Source organism: Erpetoichthys calabaricus, chromosome 2 (assembly GCF_900747795.2).
Source record: "Erpetoichthys calabaricus chromosome 2, fErpCal1.3, whole genome shotgun sequence".
NCBI classification, from domain to species: domain Eukaryota; kingdom Metazoa; phylum Chordata; class Cladistia; order Polypteriformes; family Polypteridae; genus Erpetoichthys; species Erpetoichthys calabaricus.
In genome coordinates, this window is record NC_041395.2 from 37,933,628 (window position 1) to 37,957,978 (window position 24,351).

General features: G+C 39.7%; 1 protein-coding gene across 1 annotated transcript in view; it reads left to right on the top strand.

The window, feature by feature from the left end:
* Positions 1-24,351, top strand: part of khnyn (KH and NYN domain containing) — a 121,724-nt gene that overhangs the window by 92,046 nt on the left and 5,327 nt on the right. Inside the window, exon 7 of the mRNA XM_028793600.2 lies at positions 2,868-2,969. Within this exon, the coding sequence (XP_028649433.1) occupies positions 2,868-2,969 (102 nt within the window). The remainder of the gene's footprint in view (positions 1-2,867; positions 2,970-24,351) is intronic.

A 24,351-nucleotide genomic window follows, 5' to 3' on the forward strand; every position in this document is an offset into this window, starting at 1 on the left:
TTATGGTGGCAATTCCAGGGACGCACCCAGCCTTGGCCTGACCCGCACTCACAAACCGAGACAAAAACAAAGCAAACCAATAATCAAACAGTAAATAAAGAATGTAATGAAAACAGCGATACCACCCCTGTTCCGCTTACGGCGATTACACATTAAATACAGCAAAGCACAAACAAAACACACACAGTAAATCATGAAAAACGGCAACGGATGAAATGTAATGATGAAAATAGATAGTCCAGAGATCTGCACGTTGAATGGGAATGTAAAGATATTCCTACCGCTAGTTCCTGAAATGGTGAAGACAGGTGGATGGGTTCAGGAGTGCTCCTTTCTTTGCAGGATGGTCACGAATCCGCTTACAGTCCTCATGTACATAGGTAGACGGCAGACAATCCAGACATCCAGGACAAAACGAATAAGTACAGGTAACCCAACAGAAGGCAGGCAGAGAGACTGGAACTTGAAACACAAATTACAAAAACTTTTTTTGTGCATTTGGTCACGGCCCCCTTTTTAAAAGCCGTGCTGACATTCTTTGACCCCAACAGTCCCAGCAGCCTCAGCAGAAGACCAATCGGAGCCACTTAATGGAACTGCTAGGAGTTGCAGCTTCAATTTCTATTGGCTACTTTCACCATCTCAAACTGCGTTCTCCACTACAGTTGCTTCCTGTTCTCTCTACAGTACAGTATTTCCACGAAAAAAGCCATAAAAATTGAGGTGGATATTTGCGGTTTCCGCTAACAATTGTTAGATAGGTTCTAAGGAAAATTCCGCTAGTGACTGAGGCCGCGAACTCTAAACCGTGACTTCGCGGGGGTCTACAGTATTGGGGAAAAAAGAAGCCTGTGAGTACTACAAAGGACAAGTAACTGTGATAGCAACACTAGAATATTTTCCCTACAAGGTTTTTTTGGGAGTTTTTCCCTGTCTTATTAGAGAGTCAAGGCTGGGGAGCTGTCAAGAGGCAGGGCCTGTTAAAGTCCATTGCGGCACTTCCTGTGTGATTTTGGGCTATACAAAAATAAACTGTATTGTAGAACTATGCACAGATTCTGCAGAACATTTCAGGACATATTGAGTTAAAATTTGAAAGTATCATTATGATTTCTGGCATGGTGTTGCAGTGATAGAGCTGCTGCCTCATAGTAAGTAGACCAGGCTTTGCATGCTGAGACTTACCTGTGTGGAGTTAGCATGCTGTCCCCATGTTTGTATGGGTTTCCTCCCACTGTCCAAAGATATGCAGGTTGGCTGAATTTGCAATGCTAAATTGGCCGTATTGTTTGCTTGGTATGTGGGGTGTGTGTGTTCGCCTTGCAATGGACTGGCTCTCTGTCCAGGGTTTGCTCCTGCCATGTGCCCTATGTTGGCTGGGATAGGCTGCAGTCTCCATACAGCCCTGGTCTAGATTAACTGAGGTAGATAATGACATTACATGACATTCCCCAAAATCTTCAGCCAATAAAAAAAAAAATCTTTTTTGTGGCTGGTTTAAGCTGTGAAGAGAATATCAAAATTATTTAACTTGGGGGAAGACTTTCTATATAAATACTAAAATAGATAATTAATATGGTTGTGAAAAAATGGAATCTTACAAATTAGCAGAATTGTGCAAGTATAGATAATGTTTGCTACTCGTGTGCATTTTTACAACAACATGAACATTAAAATCTCCCATCAAGACTACTTAATATATTATTAGGAAGTGCTTCAGTAATAAGTATGTAAATTTTGATCTAATTCATTCCAAAATAAGCATATTTTGCAATTTTGGCTCCTGGTGTTTTGAGAAATAAATTACACACACACAGAGTATATTAATCTTACAGTACATAAGTCAAGTCTGACAGGAATATGTTTATTTGTACTACTTTTTGCACATACTTTCCATTACTTCTTGAGTTCAACACTTATTCTTTTATAGCATTTCTGCGTATGTGACAATTGCCAAGTCTTACTGGGTTCCTTATAGTCAGCCACTTCTTCAAAGCATCACCTAGAACAGGGGTAGGCAACGTCGGTCCTGGTGAGCCGCAGTGGCTACAGGTTTTCATTCAACCCAATTGCTTAATTAGAAACCAATCATTGCCAATCTCAGACCTTATTTAATTTTATGGCTTGTTAGTCTGTGCAATGTAAGGCTTTTATATCGTAGATTTTTTTTCCTTTCCAAAGATATCATCCAAATGATATGAAGCCTAAAACAGATCATTTTCAGTCTGTCACATTTTTCTATTAAGTGTTTTATTAAATCAAACAGTGCATGATGAACACACACAGATGTAATTGGAAAAAAGCTAGCTGGAGAACTGCTGGCTGCTTTGTCTTTTACATCTTATTGCTAATAAGGAGCAATTAAAACACTGAATGCAGCAGTTTAAGATTGAAATAAGCAATTAAGGTTGGAGAACCTTAACAAGCGAGACCACTAAAATGAAGCATTAAAATGTCACTTAAGCAATATGTGCTTCATCAGCAATAATGAGTTCTCGTTAAGGAACTGGGTTGGAACAAAAACCTGCACATACTGCGGCTCACCAGGACCGACGTTGCCTACCCCTGACCTAGAACTTTCTTGTTCCTTGTTGTTCACTTGACCTTTATCTGCTTTCCTGATATGCTTGAATAAGCTTAGACTATATTTATTAACCCTTTATGCTAATTCTAAAATAGATTCTATATTAACATGGAAAGCATACCAAAACACATTATGCTCAATAACTATATTAACCCTGAATGACGATGTGACCTCTTAATCTCATTTTTCTTCCACATTAGTTAAACACAACTTTGTTTTTATTATTGAATTGACATGTGTATTGTTTGATTGAGTATTCAGGTATGAATTTTGTTTCCTACAGACTTCTCCCATATACCTTTGCTGGTGACCACTTCATGGTGCCAGATGATCCTCTGGGTCGTGAAGGACCTCATTTAGCAGACTTTCTTTCAAAGAAGACCAGGTATGTTTTATTCTTTACCCTAACTATTGAAGGACAGGCTTGTTTTAGTATTTACAGTACACTTAGTGTTATTAGTTGGTGTATGCAATTTCCAGAGCAGTATAAGTCATCAAAATAAAATGCAAAGCAGAAACATATGAAGTAGAAAAACAAAGGTGCTGTAAATTCATATCCTGTCATTGCTTCTCAACAAATAGTGCTAGCTGCTGTAGTGATGGCCAGATCTGCCTAAAAAAATTAATTACAAACTATCTTGTAAAGGGTGCTTTGTCTGTTGTTTTTTTTTTTTTTTGGCTCAGTACCCTAGGGAAAATAATTTCTTCCATTTAATATTTGAGTTATGGAATATCTGTCTGTTCCAATCTCAGATTATAATATAGATAATAATGAAAGAAAATGTGCATTGATTTAAAAAGGACAATATGCAAAATAAATAAAGTAGAACCCGTTATCCACACCCTGGTTAATCAATCTTAGTTTAATTCATAACTGCTTTGCTGTGAATACTGTACTGAAATATTATAGTATTAACTTCAATTGTACCAAGCAAGTGGTCGAGGAGCTGGTGACTCTGGGAATGTAGACGTGACTCACTCAAAACACTGTAACCCTCGGCTCTTGTCCGTGTATTGCAAGCATTGACTGTGTGCGCATGCTGTACTGTTGTGTTTACTTAGCATTTTTATGTTTATACGATGATGAGGACTACATAGAAAATCTCAAAGATTTCTCATAGAGACGGTCTAAATGATGTCAAAACAGCACTTTTTTATATTAAATAGCAGTAAGACACTACACCTGTCCATATATTGATACTGAGGTGACTGAGAACAATTGTGTCAAAGAAACAAGGAATATTAAATTCACTAAGGTACAAAAAGAAGCTTATAATCCAAACTGTTCCATATACACTGGCAAAATCTTTAAATCCATACTTTTTGATCCGAAATGGGCGTGGCCATCCTTTTCTGAGGTAGCATTGGTCTACAGTACCTTAGATAATTGGAGTTCTGCTGTAATTACAAGTGTCTTTTACAGTGCCTCTCATAGCATTGATCTTCACAGAATTTTATTGCACTGCTTTGTGCCCAGATGTGAAGATGTGGGTTCCCTTCATGCTCCCATCTTGCTTATGGGATCTCTTGAACCCGACACCGTCAGTAATGTCACCGATGAGCTAGGCAGTGAGGCACAACAAAGCAAGGGGATGGTGCAAAAAGTGCAAGGTGCTTTTATTAAAACCAACAAACAAAAACTGTTCAAATAAATAAGTACAGTGTATCAAAATAAGTTATTAAATGAATAATCCATTAAAATGAGTGAATTAGTGGAGGTTAAAATCCATTAGAAAAAAAATCTCTTAAAACAATGGCTGGAAGCTGTCCCTTTCAAAACAACAGCCCAGTGCCTTTCTTCTACTGGTGACTGGCGACTCCCCTGCTTCTCCCATCCAGGCAATGCACCAGGGGACTCGCCCTAGCTGCAGCTGACCTGCTCTGCCTGCTGGTCTGGAGGCTTCCCGATACCTGGCTTCGGTTCTTCTCTCCCCAGATCGAGACTTGGGTATCCCAGCGACCAGGATGCTCACGCTGGAGAATCCACCTCCCAAGCCTCCAGACTCTCGCTATCTTCACCGGCGAGCCATCCTTCGTCCGGTCACTCCTGCTTCTCAACTACATGCTCAGCAGGAGCGACCACTACCGACTGCCCTAGATGTTGGCCAAACACCTGCTAGGGCTCACTGTTTAGCTGCCTTCTTCACTCACTCACACACCGGCTTTCTCCTGCCTGCTTCTTCTCTTCTCTTAACCTCCATTCATTTTTTTCTTCTTTGTTTTCTCCCTCTCCCTAGCCGCCTCACTCTTCTATGTATTACGGGGACGTGGATCAGATGTGGCAATAAGCAGTTCCTGGTATCAATTACAGATGCAGACGACTCCTCACCTGTGCACTAATGCGAGGACTGCCCAAATCACAAATTCATCCGGGAACCAATCCGCCACACTACCACGTCCCCTCTCTAAGCCACGAGTGTGGCGATTATTTATTTAAAAAGTGGCCTTTTTGACTTGAGCTGTGGACCTGATACACTACACCAGAGTTCTTGTATAGACTATTACAGTCTGTCTGAGCACAAACTTGTAAATGAAACAAATCACAGTCTGCATTAAATACAGTGATACCTTGAGATACAAGTGCCCCCATGTACGAGTTTTTTGAGATACGAGCCGTCACTAGGTCGATTTTTTGTCTTGAGTTACGAGCCAAAATTCGAAATACAAACCATCAAAGAGCTTGTCCCTGCACATTCCGAGGAACTGACGAAAGAGGAGTTGACGGAACTACATACGCAGCAACATACGGAGGTTCTGCAGGAGATCGGTATCGCGGAGGAGGTTATCTCTTAAAGTGAGATAAAGGAAGTGTTTGCAATGTGGGAAAAAGTTTCGAACTTTAAAGAAAAGAAACACCCTGAAAAAATTACAACTGATCATACAGTGGCGCTATTTAATGACACTTGCCTAACGCCTGACTTTACTGAAAAGAAACTGAACGTCCAGCCGCGCTATTTAATGACACTTGCCTAGCGCCTGACTTTACTGAAAAGAAACTGAACGTCCAGCCGCGCTATTTAATGACACTTGCCTAGCGCCTGACTTTACTGAAAAGAAACTGAACATGCAGCCGCGCTATTTAATGACACTTGCCTAACTCATTTCAGAAACATTCTAAAGGGGAGGACTAAACAAAGCTCCTTGGACAGATTTCTATTGAAACGCCCTGCGAATGAAAGTGTGGCAAAAAAGAAAAAAACTAGTGAAGAAGAAAATTAAGTTAAGCAAAAGTGAAGTGAAAGAAAAAAACATTACAATACGCTAATCGGCTTTGCCAACGTCTGTTTATTTCTTTAGATTCTCTTTTATGTATTAGGTTTTATTTTGTTTGTATACAATATTTGTTCATTATAAATACATTTTTCTTATGTTGAAAACATTTAACAAAAAATTGGGGTGGTTTTTTTGGGGGCTGGCACGAATTAATGCCATTTCAATTAATTTCAATAGGGAAAATTAATTTGAGATACAAGCATTTTGTCTTACGAGCTCAGTCATGAAACGAATTAAACTCGTATCTCAAGGTATCACTGTATAGTGGCTGCAGTTCCAAAATGATGATTATCCACTCCTTAATAGAAGGCTAGATACAGAAGAAAGTCTAGGATTAGTTCAATCATTCTTTATCCAGTCAAGAAACAAATTATTTCTTCTCTTTTGTCATGAATACCTAAGAGGGTAAAACTGACACAAGCAATAAGGAGCTGCATTGTCTAGGAGACCCATATTAACAGAATAATTATCTGGGCTGTTAAATGAACCATCCTAAAAGCATATCTCACCTTCTTGATCAAAGCTATGTGATGGTCCCATACTTACTGTTAGCTTCTGGGAGCCACTTGAACCCGGAACTGACTAGAACATACCCGAGGATGAGCCGGGCAAATGAGGACACACACAGTCAGCATGAAGGGGTTTGTTAACAAATCCAGCATTTAAAGCAACACCAAAACCAAAGTTTAAAAGTGCAGAGCATGATCTTTATAGAATGAATAGATGAATAAATACAAACCGGTGAAAGTTAAAATGATTAAATATATCCATAAAAATATAATGTGAAAACCATAGGCAGTATTCCTTCCATTCAAAACCATGAGCCTTGGTGCTTCTCTCTAAAAACTGTGCCTCTGCCATTCACCTGAAACAGATCTTCTCGGTAGCTGGATATGCCCTCAGAAAAGCGCAGTCAACCAGCACATGTGCTTAGACCCCAACCATCCCAGCCGATCATCACCTGGGCACCCCAAGCCATGTACCTTGCTGCCTTCTCTCTGTACCTGTAGGGACCACACAAGCCCCACTCCCATCTTCAGCCACTGTGCTTCGGTCTGAAGCTGGGCAACATCTGTCCTGCCCCTATTACACTCAGTGGGAGCGACCTCGACTCCCTCATCGAGCGTTGGCCGCGCACTTCTCTTCACAACTGCTTGCCTTCCCTCTAAAATGATACCGGCTCTGGCTTGCTCTTTTCCCTTCACTTTAATTTTCTCTCTCCTTTTAACCTCCATCTTTCACTTCTTCATCAGTCCCTCCCAATTTACTATCCAGACTTAATTTATATAGAGATAGGGACGCAGGTGTGCTGATGATAGACCTTGGATCATTATTGAGGCAATCGACTGAACTACGCAAACCTGGACGTGGATGCATGACCAGTCGATCACCCATATTAGCACTCCCAGAGCTGCTCCACCATATTAACAGGACACACCTGTACCTCTGAAACCCTAATTTCTTTAATAAGTTATCTGTATAACTTCACTACAAACCTCTCTTGTCGTAGGCTGTTTGATAATACCTTACCTTACGTCCCAGAAACCCGTTTAATGGTATGGTACAGACAAGGCCTGCCATCTTTGTAATATTATTTATTTATTTATTTTCAGCATAGTTTTGGATTGGAAAGACAGTGCCTTCTTGAAATGTGCCCAAATAACAAGCAATATCCTTAACACTAGAATTACCAGAGCCTACGAAAAAACTCGTAAATCCGTCCCACCTTAAATCGCGTCTTAAATCCGTTTGCACCTCTCCGCTAGAGTCTTTTGTCATCTAAATGTGCTGATAAACAAAAGCTACTAGCAGCCAGCTATTCCATCCCCCCACCGACTTAGAATGAACTCCTAGCTCATGCCTTGCCTTGATTTGATTATTTGGGATTGAAGTGGAGTTTTACAGTGGAAATAATTCGAGCGTTATTTGGAATACACGCATTTCATGTGTGTTCCGTTTCTACAGTATAGTAGTCTGTGCAAACACATTTTTAAAACAGAAACGTTTTTCATATTCTAATAGTAAATGACAAAATGTAGGCATAAACTATATAACGTATGAAGCCTGAAGTCCATATATCAAAGAAACACTTTCACAAAAGGTACAAATAAGAGAACACGTGCGCTTTTATTCAAAAATATAACTGCACAAAACAAAAAAAGCCGCATTAGCATGCCACATTGACACTCTTACTACAACCGCCGCGGTGGCGTAATGGTATCAGCTCCTGACTGGGGATCAGAGGGTGGCGAGTTCGATCCCGCACGGCTCCACTTTGAGAAATGAACTGCTCTTATTCTTACAATTTTAGAATAACAACATAAATTTCATTTCAGTCTGTAACAGCCGGTGTAACTTATGATACTGGTAAAGGTTAGCTTTTTTTTTTTTTTTTTTTTTAATTCACTTTTCATTCTCGCAGTCGATGCATACTAACGCACCTTCCCCCCCCCCAAAAGGGTTCTGACACATAAACGCTGACGAAGCTGCCTTCTTCGTATCTCACATTAAATTTTCACACCTGATCTGACGCTGTTCGTTTTCAAATAATATTGCATTAGTGCAATGAAGTTTTCACATATATTGTCTCTTTCAGGTGTGTAATAGAAACCACAGCATAGAGAGAAGTGAGTACATTGCTTCTTACAGGAAAAGGTGATGGAAAAAGTGCATTGGTACGAGAATGCAGTCACGAGTATACTGCAGTCTTTATGTGAAAACAGCATAAATAATGTGAAATCATTCTCTCCTCTGCATGTCCTGGAGTACAAAAGAAACAGCATACAGCAACATGTGGGGACTGGCAGGAACACTCAATAACACTGAATAAAAAGAAAATCAAGTGACGGTGAGATACGAAGGAAGGCAGCTTCGCCAGCGTTTATGTGATGTGTCAGAACCCTTTTGGGGGGGGGGGGGGGGCGTTAGTATGCATCGACTGCGAGAATGAAAAGTGTATTAAAAAAAAAAAAAGTTAACCTTTACCAGTATCATAAGTTACACCGGCTGTTACAGACTGAAATGAAATTTATGTTGTTATTCTAAAATTGTAAGAATAAGAGCAGTTCATTTCTCAAAGTGGAGCCGTGCGGGATCGAACTCGCCACTCTCTGATCCCCAGTCAGGAGCTGATACCATTACGCCACCGCGGCGGTTGTAGTAAGAGTGTCAATGTGGCATGCTAACGCGGCTTTTTTTTTTGTGCAGTTATATTTTTGAAGAAAAGCGCACGTGTTCTCTTATTTGTACCTTTTGTGAAAGTGTTTCTTTTATATATGGACTTCAGGCTTCATACGTTATATAGTTTATGCCTACATTTTGTCATTTACTATTAGAATATGAAAAACGTTTCTGTTTTAAAAATGTGTTTGCACAGACTACTATACTGTAGAAACGGAACACACATGAAATGCGTGTATTCCAAATAATGCTCGAATTATTTCCACTGTAAAACTCCACTTCAATCCCAAATAATCAAATCAAGGCAAGGCATGAGCTAGGAGTTCATTCTAAGTCGGTGGGGGGATGGAATAGCTGGCTGCTAGTAGCTTTTGTTTATCAGCACATTTAGATGACTAAGGACTCTGGCGGAGATGTGCAAACGGCTTTAAGACGCGATTTAAGGTGGGACGGATTTACGAGTTTTTTCGTAGGCTCTGGTAATTCTAGTGTTAAAAGGCTAGCAAAACAGATGAGGACCAGGAATTAAACAGAAAAGTTATGTCATTAGTGCAGGAGTTCTTCGTGAGACAAGATCAGGAAGCAAACGTGAGAAGATGCATAATAAAAGATGGTAGAATGTTTGAGCAGATAACATCAATAGTCCGGGGAGGTTTCAGCCACAATACTGAAATACATTTGTAACATCACCCTGTATGTAAATGAAAGAATTAAATGGTTAAACCGGTGTATTTTCTGGAAGTATTTCTGTTTAAAACATGATTTCAAAATTCCATATTAAATGCTAATCTCTTTAAAAAAAAAAGAACACATCTCTTAGCTTTTGTGGTAGCAGGGCATATTTTAGAGCACTGTTGGTTTGTAATTAGTGTTGTTGTAAAGAGCCAACTTGGCAGCAGCACGGTTTTTTAAAGAAGCTTCATTGCATATCTAAATTATTTTAACTAATAATAAACATGAGAAAAAACAGGAGTCCACAGTAAATGGAAGAATGATCTCTTTATACAACATTAATTGAATACAAAAAGCTTCAAGATTTGTTTTAAAGAAGAAAACAACTTAGGACTCATAAAAATGTGTTTGCTGTTCCGTACATTTCTTCAGAACATTTTACTGTTTGTATTGATCTTAAGAGTTAAATATCATTTTTTCCTCCTCTCTGGCATGGTCTAGTAACTAGCTAGCTTTTTATGACTGTTATCTTTTGTGTTGTCACAAAACAAACAAAGACTGATTTTGCTTTCACTACTTTGATTTATTGCCATCTTTTGAAGAGAACTGTTGTGTTTTAATCTTTTACTGCTGATTTCATCATTATGGCCTCTGTTTTTTGTTTTGTTTTTTTTCTTTTCCCTCTGCTGAATATTTCATAATCATCCCAGGTGGGAGGCTGGTGCTGAATCCACATCAACATGTTGGCACTGCAGGAAGGTGGACAAACCCTCTGTCATCTGCTTAGCATGATAGCTGGCTCTGCAATTAATACAATAAGACACAAGCAGCCATTGCCAGTAATGTACTCTTTGTGCTGATTAAATGTAGCCAGCATAGAGCATACATTAGCTCTCAGATAGAACATCCACATCAACAATGAGACATCACTTTAAAACACATTTTATCACCTTGCATTATCATGTTAGTGACAGAGAAGCAAGTCATTTTTAAATCTGGGTAACCTTCTTCTAAATGTTATATGGCCGAACTCTCTTGCTATTCAGTATGGATTTAAAGATTACTGCCAAAGATTTATAGTGTAGTTAATAGTACATGGCAAAAAGACCCTTCGAGGAGAATGCATTATTTCTTGATCTTGAATCCAGCTACTAGCTCAGGTAGTTGTTTTGTTTTATATAGTTTATAATGAAAGGGGCAGACTTTACAGAAGTGGGTACAAGAAAATGTACTCTTGAGTTTGAAAGAAATAACAAAAAACTGTTATCATATTTACTTTTTAGGAATTTATTCCATATATTACCTGTGACGGTTGTTTATATTAAGACAAAGGAAGTTGCACAGTAAACTGCCAACCAAAAACTTGTTGCATATGCAAGCTAAACATTCATACACTGGCAAATCTGTCATATCCTCCTCATACTTTTATCTTGTTTACATGTTTTCACATTACACTTATTGTCTACATGTCCCTGGAGGAAATAAGCTCCATCATCGGATATTACAAAAGCTCAAGATTTTCTTATTACTATAAACTGGTGAGCAGCTTGCTTGCGTAATATTTTAGTACTAGTCATTTAGCCCGTTACAATAACGGGCGCTGGAACAGTAGTGCATAAACATTAGAAGGAACAGTCTATATTAAATGGCAAGGGACTTTGACCTCATTCTTTTTGTTGGTCGTATTTTTCTTTCTTTCAGCCTTTCTTTTGTTGATGTTTACTTGCTGAGCTGACCGTTCTTCGTGGGCTGTCGCCATGTATTGTGTGTCTTTAATTTGCTGTGACAGTAATACTGTCTTGTACGGCCCTATTTAATAAGGGCGCGCACAAAAAGGCGAGCTTCAAAAGGGCGACCTCAATTGAGCGCGGCGATTAAAGGCGTTCATAGATAATTTAGTTCAAATGGCTCTGGAATATGTGAAGGGCAACAAAAGTGCAGATCTTTATTTACGCACGCCTTTATTCGCTGCGCCCAATTGAGGTCGCCCTTTTGAGGCTCGCCTTTTGTGCGCGCCCTTATTGAAGGATGCCTGAGCGCGCCCTTATTGAAGGATACTGTCTTGTACGTCCACTGGCTTGTACATCCATAATATACCTTTAATTTTCTCTGGCGGTAATACAGGTGTGCGCGTCGGTAATATGCCTTTAATTTCCTCTGACAGTAATACTGGCTTGTATGTGGCTGTAATATGCGTCACTGTATTGTGTACCTTTAATTTCCTCTCGCAGTAATACTGGTTTGTATTTCCATAAAACGCCTCTAACTTTCTCTAACAGTAATATCGCGCGTCGCACTGTGCCCGCGCATGCGCACTTCATCAGAAGACACCCACACACGGACACCTGGACGCACATAGGGATTTTATATATATATATATATATATATATATATATATATATATATATATATATATATAGATACATAATGAGTTACTTGATACTATTGTACAGTGGTGTTCGATATTGTTTATCTTTATGCCATCTACTGTACAAGGGTAACTCAAAAGTAAAGGCAATTTGAAAAGTTACGCGGCAACCATAACAGAGAGAAGCTGATACGATTCAACAAGTTCAAGATGGCTTATGGGTAAATCGAACACTTAACAACACAGCACTCTGCCATTAGTCTAGTTGAAGCCAAGGTCAAATGAACAGGGACGCTCCGCTGCAGGATTGCACCATTGTTGAACAACACGTCGTAATGGAATTTCTTTGGGCAGAGGGAGTGAAACCTGCTGAATTTCACTGAAGTACAGTATGGTGGCTCAGTACCGGAGTGAAGACAGCATGACACAACAAAAAGTTTGTGAAAGGATGGAAAGGTTTAAAATGCAAAGAACAAGTGTAAACCTTCCAAAGTCCATCTAGTTGACCATCAACATTGTGTACACAAACAAGCCCACATCGAAATGGCGAATCCCTACATCACAGAAGACTGTTGGATTATCTTGTCCACTGTTGCTGCACATTTGGATATCTTGTATGGATTTGCTCATGCCATAGTGAATGATGACTTGGGGAATCAAAAAGTTTGCACATGATGGGTACCTAAACATCTTACTAATCTGCATAAGCCAACGTGCTTTGGTAAATTTGAGAAGGTTTCACTCCCTCTGCCAAAAGAAATCTCACTGTGGTTTATTGTACAACAATGGTTCAATCCTGTAGAGGAACATCAAAGTTCATTTGACCTTGGGTTCAACTAGACTAATGGCAGAGTGCTGCTCTGTGCGTGTTCAAACTACCTATAAGCCATCGCAAACGTGTGTTGTATTGCATCAGCTTCTTTCTGTGTGTTGCACATACAGCATAATTTTCAAATTGTCTTTACTTTTTGATTTACCCTCATATTAAGTTATTCAGTAAGTCCTATGTTTCTTATATATTACAATATAAACACACATAACGCCATAGTGCAGTGTCAGTGGGCATGTATGTGTGACACTGTCAAAACAGGAGTCATTTCCATGTTCAGGTGCCACTGCATATCCTCACACACCATTCATTGTTCTACCTAACAGAACACATCTGTTTCATTTGTCACCTAATGAGGCAATTACATTTTTGATGTAACAGTTAAATCAGACTCCCACTGTATACAGTATGTCGAGCTGAACATTGTTAAAATAAATGGTGCATGCCTCCTTGAAATAGGTTGTATCTCCTGAATAGCCTATAATGTTTCTGACAGCAAGTGTGCAAACCCGGTGACAAGTTGGTGTTGAAGTTGAGTCGGCTGTCTTGAAATTCCATCCAAAAGTTAATGTTTCTTCATCATCGATAAGTTCTCATTTCACAGTAAACACACAGCATCACTTTAACTCGTACAAACGAGTATCTTTTTGTCCTCAGCTTGAGGATGTTGTTTCTTTCTGGGTGACTAGTTAAAAGTGACTGTTAGCACTGATAGGATTGGACAAGTAAGAATAACCAACACATTTTACAGGCCTGATGAGTGTCAGCAAGTTATTTTTCTACTTGAATAGCCATGATTTAAAGAATATGCTGTCAATCTGGCAATTGATCCCTGCTGTTTCACAACACAACCAAATGTAAAATATACAGACCTGCCCCCAAAACATTTTGATTACAACTTGTGGGTGTTCAATAATACCGTGTAACACTGAAGTTTTCCATTTTAAGTCACTTGTCCGTAAACTGCACAGTATTTATGTCTGAATTTAAAATGGGGGGGGCTAGAGTTAGGTCAATAAGATAACTGAGAAAATAAGACTGTTACTATAAGATAGAGATGAAAAATTAAGAAATTAAACCCAGAAAATGAATCTCAACATTATACAGGGTGGCACAGGGAAAAAGGAAATTTTCAATTGCCGTTCAATTCACAAATAAACACATTACAAAATACATTTAATGATGAAATGTACTGTACAGGATATGCAATAATGATGAATACTGAATGAATATTGATTACCATTTTATGTTTTGAAGAAAACTTCATGAAGGTGTTGATCATTTCTCCGTACACATTCTGGCAGCCTTTTGTGGAAATTCTGCATTGCTCGATGTAACATGTCCAGACGAATGCCAGCGATTTCCTCTTCAGTTCTCCTTTTTTAGTTCAGCAATGGTTGAAGGATGTGTGCGGTATACTTGGCTTTTAAGATGCCCCCACAGAAAAAAATCACACACAATGAGATCTGGGGATCGTAGAGGCTATGGAATGTCACTGTTGCGTGAAATGACGCACCTTCCAAACAATCGCCGAAGAGCTGCCATCGATTGTCGGGCAGTATGCGAAGTGGCTCCACCTGAGGACTTCTTTTTTAAGACTGAACCCATTTCTTCTAAATTACACACCCATGTTGTAATCACATGAGCAGACGGGGCACGATCATGACGTCCTAACTGGTAATGATGCCCAAATTCCCTTTGCACAGAAGTCACACAATCACCATTCTTATAAAAGGCTTTCACTGCGAACGTTTCTTGCGCATCACTCCACTGCTCCATTGTCACTAAAGGCAAGGGGTTCTAATTGAGGTCGCATTGGTCCCAAATAACTGCCGACACCCCAGGGTCGCTTACAACTAGTTCTGAAGTTTCACGTTTCCCTGCGCCACCCTGTATAAAGCTTGCCGATTCATTTACAGCATATTAAAATCAAATTTTCATCCTCTTTTAATATCTTTGACAAATTTTTGCCATAACGTTTTCATCCATCTGCCATGTCTATACAGAAGTTGACCCAAAATCTGAAATTTGTTATCTTCATCCCGTAAACTAATAGAAACCCATTAAAACAGACCTTTATCAAAATATTCTGTACAATCTGTTTTACCAGCCTCACTTTTTAGAAGTGTTTGTACTCCTGTTTCCTTCATCCATTAAGTGAGGGGAAAAACACTTTGGGTGTACTCGCAGTGGCAAATCATTCTGTACCCGAACACGTTTGTCCGCATGTAACCCCTTAAGTCTAGTTCGCTTGACTAGTGTGATCACTCCGTGCCCTGGCCCACTTTTGGTTAAAAGCAGGTTTTTATTCTCACCAGCTCACACATAAATGTGAATTGTAGTTGTCAAGAAAATTTACATATTCCTCCCTTAACATTATTTGTCACTGTAAAAATCTTCCTCGGATGTGCAGCACGATTCACAGCAAAACACAGTGTTGGACACTCTGTAAATCTGTAAGAGGGTTAGAGCGTTGTCCTGCCCTACATGACTCCAACACAACCACAAAATAAGTAAAATTGTTTTGACATGCATGCTGTCACCGTGTTCGGAACTTGTTTTGCCTTTGTGAATTTCCCATTGGGATTAATAAAGTATCTATCTATCTATCTATCTATCTATCTATCTATCTATCTATCTATCTATCTATCTATCTATCTATCTATCTATCTTTCTTCTTTCTTTCTTTCTTTCTTCTTTCTTTCTTTCTTTCTTTCTTTCTTTCTTTCTTTCTTTCTTCTTTCTTTCTTTCTTTTTTCTTTCTTTCTTTCTTTCTTTCTTTCTTTCTTTCTTTCTTTCTTCTTTCTTCTTTCTTTCTTTTCTTTCTTTCTTTCTTTCTTTCTTCTTTCTTTCTTCTTTCTTTCTTTCTTTCTTTACACAAAGTCACATGACAATGGTCATGATGATAGCCTGCCCAGCCACAGAATGTTATGCACGGGTTGGACATTAATCGTGCTTGGGCATGGTATGGAACAAACAGGCCTGGTGTGAGTACACCCTTAGAAGCCATGTTCTTAGATGAAGCACTGTCCCCTTAGAAATAAGGTGTTTTTTTTTTTTTAAACACTTTCTGGAGTGAAATGCTAAAGGCAAACGCAACTTGGAGGGTGAGATTCTAGAATGGTTGGTGTTTCTCAACCTTTATAAGGAGGGTTGGGTTCTTCCTTGGTGAATTTAGCACACTTCAATAAGTGTGTCCCCCTTGGTGAAATGAGAGGGAATGTGCGAGCCCCCTGGGTGAATCAAGTGGGCATGTTTAAACGGTGTCTGGGGGATCCCATTTGTGAGACAAACGGGCATAAATATCAAGTGGCACTGAACTGTTAGTCCTCAGAGACCCCTGTGCCTGAAGGTTTTTGTTCCAACCAGTTTCTCAGTCAGCCTGTCATTGTTACCTTTAATCGATGTCATTGTTTAAATAACTAACCCGTTTCTTCTTTTTATTTTGCATTTAGAAATGTGTGGTAGTGTCACATTTAGACTTTTGGGAAATTGAGACACATTTATATTTTTTGTGTATCTTTAAATGGTTACTCTCTTATTTTTTAAATTCAGAATCATTTTTTCTCACCAGTAGTTAATGTAAAGGAATTGTAAGTGGAGAGCTTTGGAGCTGCTTGTAACATTACACAACATCACATACAAATAACATAAATGAGAGAAGTTAAATAACATATGCAAGTAGTGCAATAATATAGAGTGAAAGTGTGTGCATCTATAGTGAATATGCACACAAACACACACATACACGTTCATATACCGCACACTCACCTTCATATAGATAGATAGATAGATACTTTATTAATCCCAAGGGGAAATTCACAAAAACAAAGAAAAAAACGTTGTAAAAGTAAGTGTGTCCAGGGAACAAATCCACATAAAATAAAGTGATAGGAGTGATCAATAAATAAAAATAGAAAAATAAAACTAGAAAAGTACACATACACATACAGTCATACACGGAGCTGCTGAAAAGGCTGCCACTCTCGGCGGCGCCGGAAAGGCCTAGAGTATACGAGAGAGCACAATAATAAGTGAGGAAGATGGGCTCAATTACTGGTTTGTCAGGGCTATGGCTTTGGCACAGAAACCGTTAAGACGTCAATTAGTTTTAGTTTTAATTGACGTAAAGTGTTTAGGTTTTGAACCAAGTGATGACCTGGGTGACATGAGTCAGTTGTGATTCTTTGGACCTGGTTTAAGACCACCAGGTGCCTGCAGTTCTGCAGCTGATGGAAGAACACGGACAGTTATTTTCTCAGCAGACCACACAACATGCTGTTGTTTATTTTTGGCATGGACGGTTGCTGAACCAAACCAGACAACAATGGAGAATGTGAGCACACTTTCAGTTTTGACTTTGTATAATTGTACTGAGATGGGCTGGAGATATTTCATTTGTTTAGTTGGTGTTGTCTGTGGAGTTTGCTTTCTTATTTGTATCTGAATACAGACAGTTAATGAAAAATGATCTGCACAAATGACTCTGAAAGGAGCAGTAACTTGCAACAGTGTTAGCCACTTTTCTACTTGTTAGCAAATAACTGTTTAAATAAAAATAACATTAAAGAATAATTTTAATAAATTAAAAGGAAAAAAGAATGAATACTTACCCATGTAACACAAATTCCTGCTTCATTCTGTAAAAACGTACCCTAACCAGTTTGTAATGTTGTTAAAAATACTGTTGTGCTTTTACGGTATGCGAAGTATAACTTGTAATATTTAATGTATTTTATTTCATCATATTTTAATTCTAGAATTATTTAGATAATGGCTCTTAACTTGTGGGCTCAGAACTGATATGGGAAAGGTGACATTTCTGTAATCCAAATGTTCTGAAACTGAAGTAGCAGGAATGTGCAAAAGTCATTGTGAACATTCATAAAGAGAAAACTCTGGGATGTATGTAAAATAGCGCATAGGCAGGAATTCTGGGAAAATAACTAAAACATTGTTAAAGAGTCAGTGTTTAATAGAGTGTATATGTTTAAGCTTAGATAAAGTGACCAGTGTGTGTCTGCTTGCAAGAACACATGAAATGAAGCCTTGGGACTCTAAAATGAACATGTTTCAAAAATGAGTTCATGAACAGTCAACCAGACCATGGGAACTTATCAGTTGTCCCAGTTTTTTTTGACTGATGTAATATCTTACAGAAGGCAGACAGCAAGACACTCTTAAATTAAAAGGATGTTATTAAGTATGTGGGGGAGAGAAACAACTACCAGAGAGAAGACAGCTTGATCAGATATCGCCATGTACAAACCGCCCTCTCAACTCTAAGAGCTATAAAACCGCAAAGACTGCAATAACCAAAGTTACTGCCACCTGATATGAAGGTTGCTGTGAGACCCTGACTTGAATCGTTCAGGTTGAATGCTTTCATATTTAATATTCACACCCTGTTTCTGCTTCAGATCCACACAAGTGATGACTGAAATGGTTTCAGTTATTGCTTTGCTGAACTTGTCCTGTTGTTTACTGACATTTAGCAGTGACCGATAACTGACTGTTAATGATGATCGGTGTCCATTTAGGCTATGTGCTGTCAGGGTGGTGATTAGCCCTTGGCTTCTGTTAGTTTGTGTAGCCGACAGGTAGCTGTGGTGGTCCCTGGTCTTTGGTAAGGTATTCTAAAGTGTAGTCCTTTCAGGTGAGGTGCCCAAGTGGCAGTGACCCCTACACCCCTGAAAAGGAAATCTTTCTTGCTTGGTTTTGAAGCTAAGGCCACCAGCCCTGGCCATGTCGCTTGTGTGTTTGAGATGTGAGTGGATGTCACATACTGTAGGTATGTAATGTGGGGTGTACATTAAATTGAGGATAGTAGTTCTGGTATTTCCAATATTAACTTGTCCACAAATCTAAAAAGAACCATAGAGGTTAAAGTGCCTTTTGTGAACACTTTTGCATCTTAAAACACAGATGATTGTAAAAAAAAAAAAAAAAAAAAACCTAGAACCTGGACCATAACAGATTATTTAAGTTGAGTCCAATTATGAGAAGAAACTAATTGTGATTGTGACAAAAACCTGCTGCCACAGGGGGTCCTGAGGACTGAATGTTTAGAGTCACTGGTTTAGCTACCTGACCACGACGCACTCTCACCCCCAGAGACGGCAGCCCACACCCATGTGGTTGAGAAACACTATTCCAGAGCATCTTTAAAAAATATTTAATTTTTGCACATTTCAAGAGGAATACACTTTTCAAACAGTTTGAGATATTCTCATGGCACCAGACAGGGAACATGTCACACTTCGCTTCTTGGTTTTATGTCATTTTACGTGTGGTGCTGTTGTGGTTCATGCTCTTTGCCCTGCTGTCTCCTGCACTAATATCACATGGCAGGAAAGTTTTGATATTATATTAAATATGGCCTAAATTGGATTACTGGATTACTGTTTGCCGTTTACCTGACTGGTCTGGACAAAGAAAATGAGCACAGAAAAAGAGGCCTTCAGAAGTTGTGGAGACTGCGACCTACTGCCTGGGATAATTCTCGACAATCGGCCATTTCTTATTAAGAAAGTCATGGAATTCATGTGAATGTTAGTCCAGCAGTGGAATATGAGGGACCACTGTGTCTTTGATTCATTGAGATATTGTGGTGTCCAGACATACATTCCCTGTCTGTGCCTTTTAACCAAATATATTTTTATCACACGAGGCAGAAGGCTTCTCCAGGAAATAGAGACGAGAGGTAATGTGTTGGTGTATTCTTGACTTGTGCCAATGCCTAAATGGCACCGACCTGTTCAATTTCTGCTCCTCTTACTTGACAGTAATGTGTTTATTATATGAAAACCATTTATTTTTCACCTCGTGAAGACTCAAAGGGCATCACTGATTTAATTATATTCCATAATAAAAGTAATTATTTTATTGTATATTTGACAGATGACTTTATCTGTGAAAACAAAATGAGGATAAATAATGGTTGCAGTACGAAATTGAGTGCTTTTCAGAGCCTCCACAAATTATGTTGGAAGTGCAGTAATTAAGAAAGCCCACAACTACGCCTGCTTTGCAACTTGTTAGTTATTCATGAGTACCTGCTACTCTCCACTGACTGGCAGTATCATTGTCTCAGAAAAGATTAAGATGACCGCCCTGAGCGTGTTTACAGTATTCTGCTACAGGAAGCAAGGCAATTTTGCCAAGGGCCACAATCATTTCGTACATTAGAATATTAGAAACCTGTTAGTGAGAACAGGCCGTTCAGCCCAACAAAGCTCACCAGTTCTGTCCACTCAGTTCTTCTAAGATAACATCAAGTCGAGTTTTGAAGATCTCTAAAATGTCCAATGACCTACCACACTATGTGGTCACTTGTTCTATGTGTCTATGGTTCTCGGTGTGAAATGTACCCTTAACAAGTTTCCAACAGTGTCCCTGTGTTCTTATAATTTTAAACCCTTCGGCCATGTCTCCTCTTAATCAACATTTGCTTAAACTGAAAAGGCTCCACTCCTTCAGTCTTCCCCTGTGGTCCAAGAATAATCAGCCTTGTCACTCTTCTCTGGACTTTTAATTTTTGCACCTAAAACTGCACACAGTACTCCAGATAAGGCCTCACCAGTGTGTTATAAAGCTTGAGCAGAACCTCCTGTGACTTGTACTCCACACATCAGGGCGCTATATAACTGATCATTCTGTTAGCCTCCTTAATGGCTTCTGAACACTGTCTGGAGTAAAATAGACATAGTGTCAAGTCCACCATGATACGTATGTCCTTCTAATAAGCAGATCTTTCATGTTTCTGACCCCCATTTTTTTTTTTTTACCCAAGTCACAAGGTTTTGATTCTTCTTTGGCTTCTTCTTCTTTTGGCTGCTCCCATTAGGGGTTGCCATAGCGGATCATCTTTTTCCCTCTCTTCCTGTCCTGTACATCTTGCTGTGTTACCACCACCTGCATGTCCTCTCTCACCACATCCATAAACCTTCTCTTTGGCCTTCCTCTTTTCCCCTTCCCTGGCAGTTCTATCCTCAATATCCTTCTCCCAGTATACCCAGCATGTCTCCTCTGCACATGTCCAAACCAACGTAATCTCGCCTCTCTGACTTTGTCTAGCAACAGTCCATCTTGAGCTGCCCCTCTAATGTACTCATGTCTAATCCTGTCCATCCTCATACAGAAGCTGTCGTACTGTACTGGCACCTTTTGTGAAAGTGTTTATTTGATATTTGGCCATCACCTTTAAAAATTATACAGTTCAAGTGTACATTTTATTTATTACTAAAACATGAAAAACGTTTGTTTTAACGATGTGTTTACACAGATTGTTGTAGACACAAAACACACATCAAATTATTTCCCCTTACAATTCTGGGCAGCTCACTCCCAGATAATCAATCAAGGCAGGAACTGGGAGAACTTCGTGCCACCGTCTCCAACCCATATAACATAGCTGGTCTCAGTACCGTCCAGTAGACCTTCCCTTTCACTCTTGTGGATACCCGTCTGTCACAAATCACTCCTGACACTCTTCTCCACCCATTCTACTCTGCCTGCACTCTCTTCTTCATCTCTCTTCCACACTCCCTGTTATTCTGTACTGTTGATCCCAAGTATTTAAACTCATCCACCTTCACCAACTCTACTCCCTGAATCCTCACCATTCCACTGACCTACCACTCATTTACACACATGTATTCTGTCTTGTTCCTACTCACCTACATTCCTCTCCTCTCTAGAGCATATCTCCACCTCTCCAGGGTCTCCTCAACCTGCTCTCTACTCTTGCTACAGATCACAATGTCATCAGCAAACATCATAGTCCACGGGGACTCCTGTCTAATCTCGTGTCTCAACCTGTCCATCACCATTGCAAATAAGAAACAACTCAGAGCTGAACCCTGATGTAATCCCACCTCCACCTTGAATGCATCCGTCACTCCTACCGCAGACCTCACCACTGTCGCACTTACCTTGTACATATCCCGTACAACTCTTACATACTTCTCTGCCACTCCCGACTTCCTCATACAATACCACAACTCCTCTCGAGACACAATGCAACTCCTTCTGGCCTTCTCTACTTCTCCGTCAACATCCTCAGAGTGATTAAATGATTTTTATTAATAACAATGCCGAGGTTGCCTACCATTTAGGTACACGGCATCATGGATTAAATCGTCTCACATAATTATTGAATACGTGGTTGATGCCTTCATCCAGGGAAACAAGGTGAAAATCCAGTGCTTTTCCACAGCCTCAGTAAAGCTCATTGTTTGTTGCTATGATTTCAACAAATTGTTTTTTGTTTTTTTTCTTATGTGAGGTGGCATCCAAGTCAACATTTTAATTGCACTGCTGTTCCTGATAAATAAACTAAACTAAATAAACTTTTAACTTGTAGATGGTTCTCTGCTCAGACTTGCACAAATACACAAGTGTGTATGCGCCATTGCCACTGCATATGAAGAGTGTTGGGTTTTCTCAAAAATATCAAATGCGTGTCAGTTGGAAGCTTGAATAAGCCACGTTGATGAGTTAAATGTTTAACTGACAGTTTATGCCAATTAAATGTGTGTTTGTTTTTTTCCATGTGCAAGGTGTGAAGTGTTTAGTGTCAAATTATGTCTAGTATTTACAGTTCTTGTATATAATTACATATAGTATAAATATTTGGGAAAACTTAACATTTTGTGAGTAAACTTCAGAAATAATAAAACAATGTTGAGGCTCATTGCACACAGAAAATGGATTTCAGTTCTGAAAAATTCAGAGATTGTGGCATTTCAACAGGAGGTGTAGACACCACACTGACGTAAAGGTACAAGCAGCCCTCATAAAATGAGATTTAAGAAGCTTATGGTAAACGATTTACCGACGCAGCGCTGTGTGCTAAATGACACATTCACACAGGCGGCCTGCATGTAAATAACGTCCATCCATCCATCCATTTTCCAACTCGCTGAATCCGAACACAGGGTCACGGGGGCCTGCTGGAGCCAATCCCAGCCAACACAGGGCACAAGGCAGGAAACAATTCTGGGCAGGGTGCCAACCCACTGCAGGACACACACAAACACACCCACACACCAAGCACACACTAGGGCCAATTTAGAATCGGCAATCCACCTAACCTGCATGTCTTTGGACTGTGGGAGGAAACCGGAGCACCCGGAGGAAACCCACGCAGACACGGGGAGAACATGCAAACTCCACGCAGGGAGGACCCAGGAAGCGAACCCAGGTCCCCAGGTCTCCCAACTGCGAGGCAGCAGCGCTACCCACTGCGTCACCGTGCCGCCCGTAAATAACGTCTACAACAGTAAATCATAGAAGCAGAGGTGGTCCGCTCTATGACTCTGTAAGGGGTACCAAGCAGTCCGCACACGCATTACAGCTTTCCAGACTGAGCCACTTGACGTTTCTGCTTCTTACCATTTTGACTCCATTCCCTGAATCTCCACCATGCATTATTGGTTTGTCCTGGAAATAAAACGGTAGACAATGTAAGGATTACACTGCATGTCCAGAAATGACCCTGTAGTGCTCACCTACTTTATCAGAGACGTAAATCTCACATTTTACTTATTCAACATAAAATAACATTAATACCGTACCATTTCCTAAACCCGTTTAACCTTGAGCAGGGTTGTGGGGAGCACGAGCCAATCCTTGCAAGCATGAACAAACAGGCCGCTGCCTAATGTTGCTCGATGTTCACCTCTTTTTTGTGGTGCTTTGGATAAAAGCGTCTGCCAGACAAATAAATGTAAATGTGTACAAAGGCAGGAACAATCCCTGGACAGGATGCCAGTCCATCACAGGGGAACACACCCTCTAGATCCAGTTTAGTGTTGCCAATCCACCTATGGACTTTGGGAGGAAACCCACACAGACATTGGGAGAACCTGCAATGCAAACCCTGGTCTCCTTACTGTGAGGCAGCAGCACTACCACTGTTTCACCATGCCACTTATAACAAGAAAAATGAAATGTAGTTGCATGTATTAAGAAAGTTAAATGTTTTTAAAGTTGTTTTGTAAAATCATGTGATTAAATCTGCTTTCACAAACAGAAGATTCTGACTCTAGTGAGGTGAAAATTCTGTCGATTTGTGTACTCTGAGGGGACAAAGATACTTATAGTTCATGTTTCTTGTTCCTAACCATCACATTTCTGAAAGCAGCACCTGATGGAAAGTTTAAGTGAATGTTCAATTGTGTGTATGGAAGAAGCTGATGTGACTTAATGAGTTCCCACTTGACTCTGCTGGCAATCTCGGTATTTTCCGAAATGTGCTATACAGGTCATAAAATGAGTTATTCCAAATATCATATATACCGATGTCTCTGTTTTTTTGACATCATGGACCATAAGGTGCATACTAAATTCAGCGTGAGCAGGAACACTCAATAAAACTGAATTAAAAAGAACAGTCAAGTGACGGTGAGATATGAAGAAGGCAGATTCACCAGCGTTTGTGTG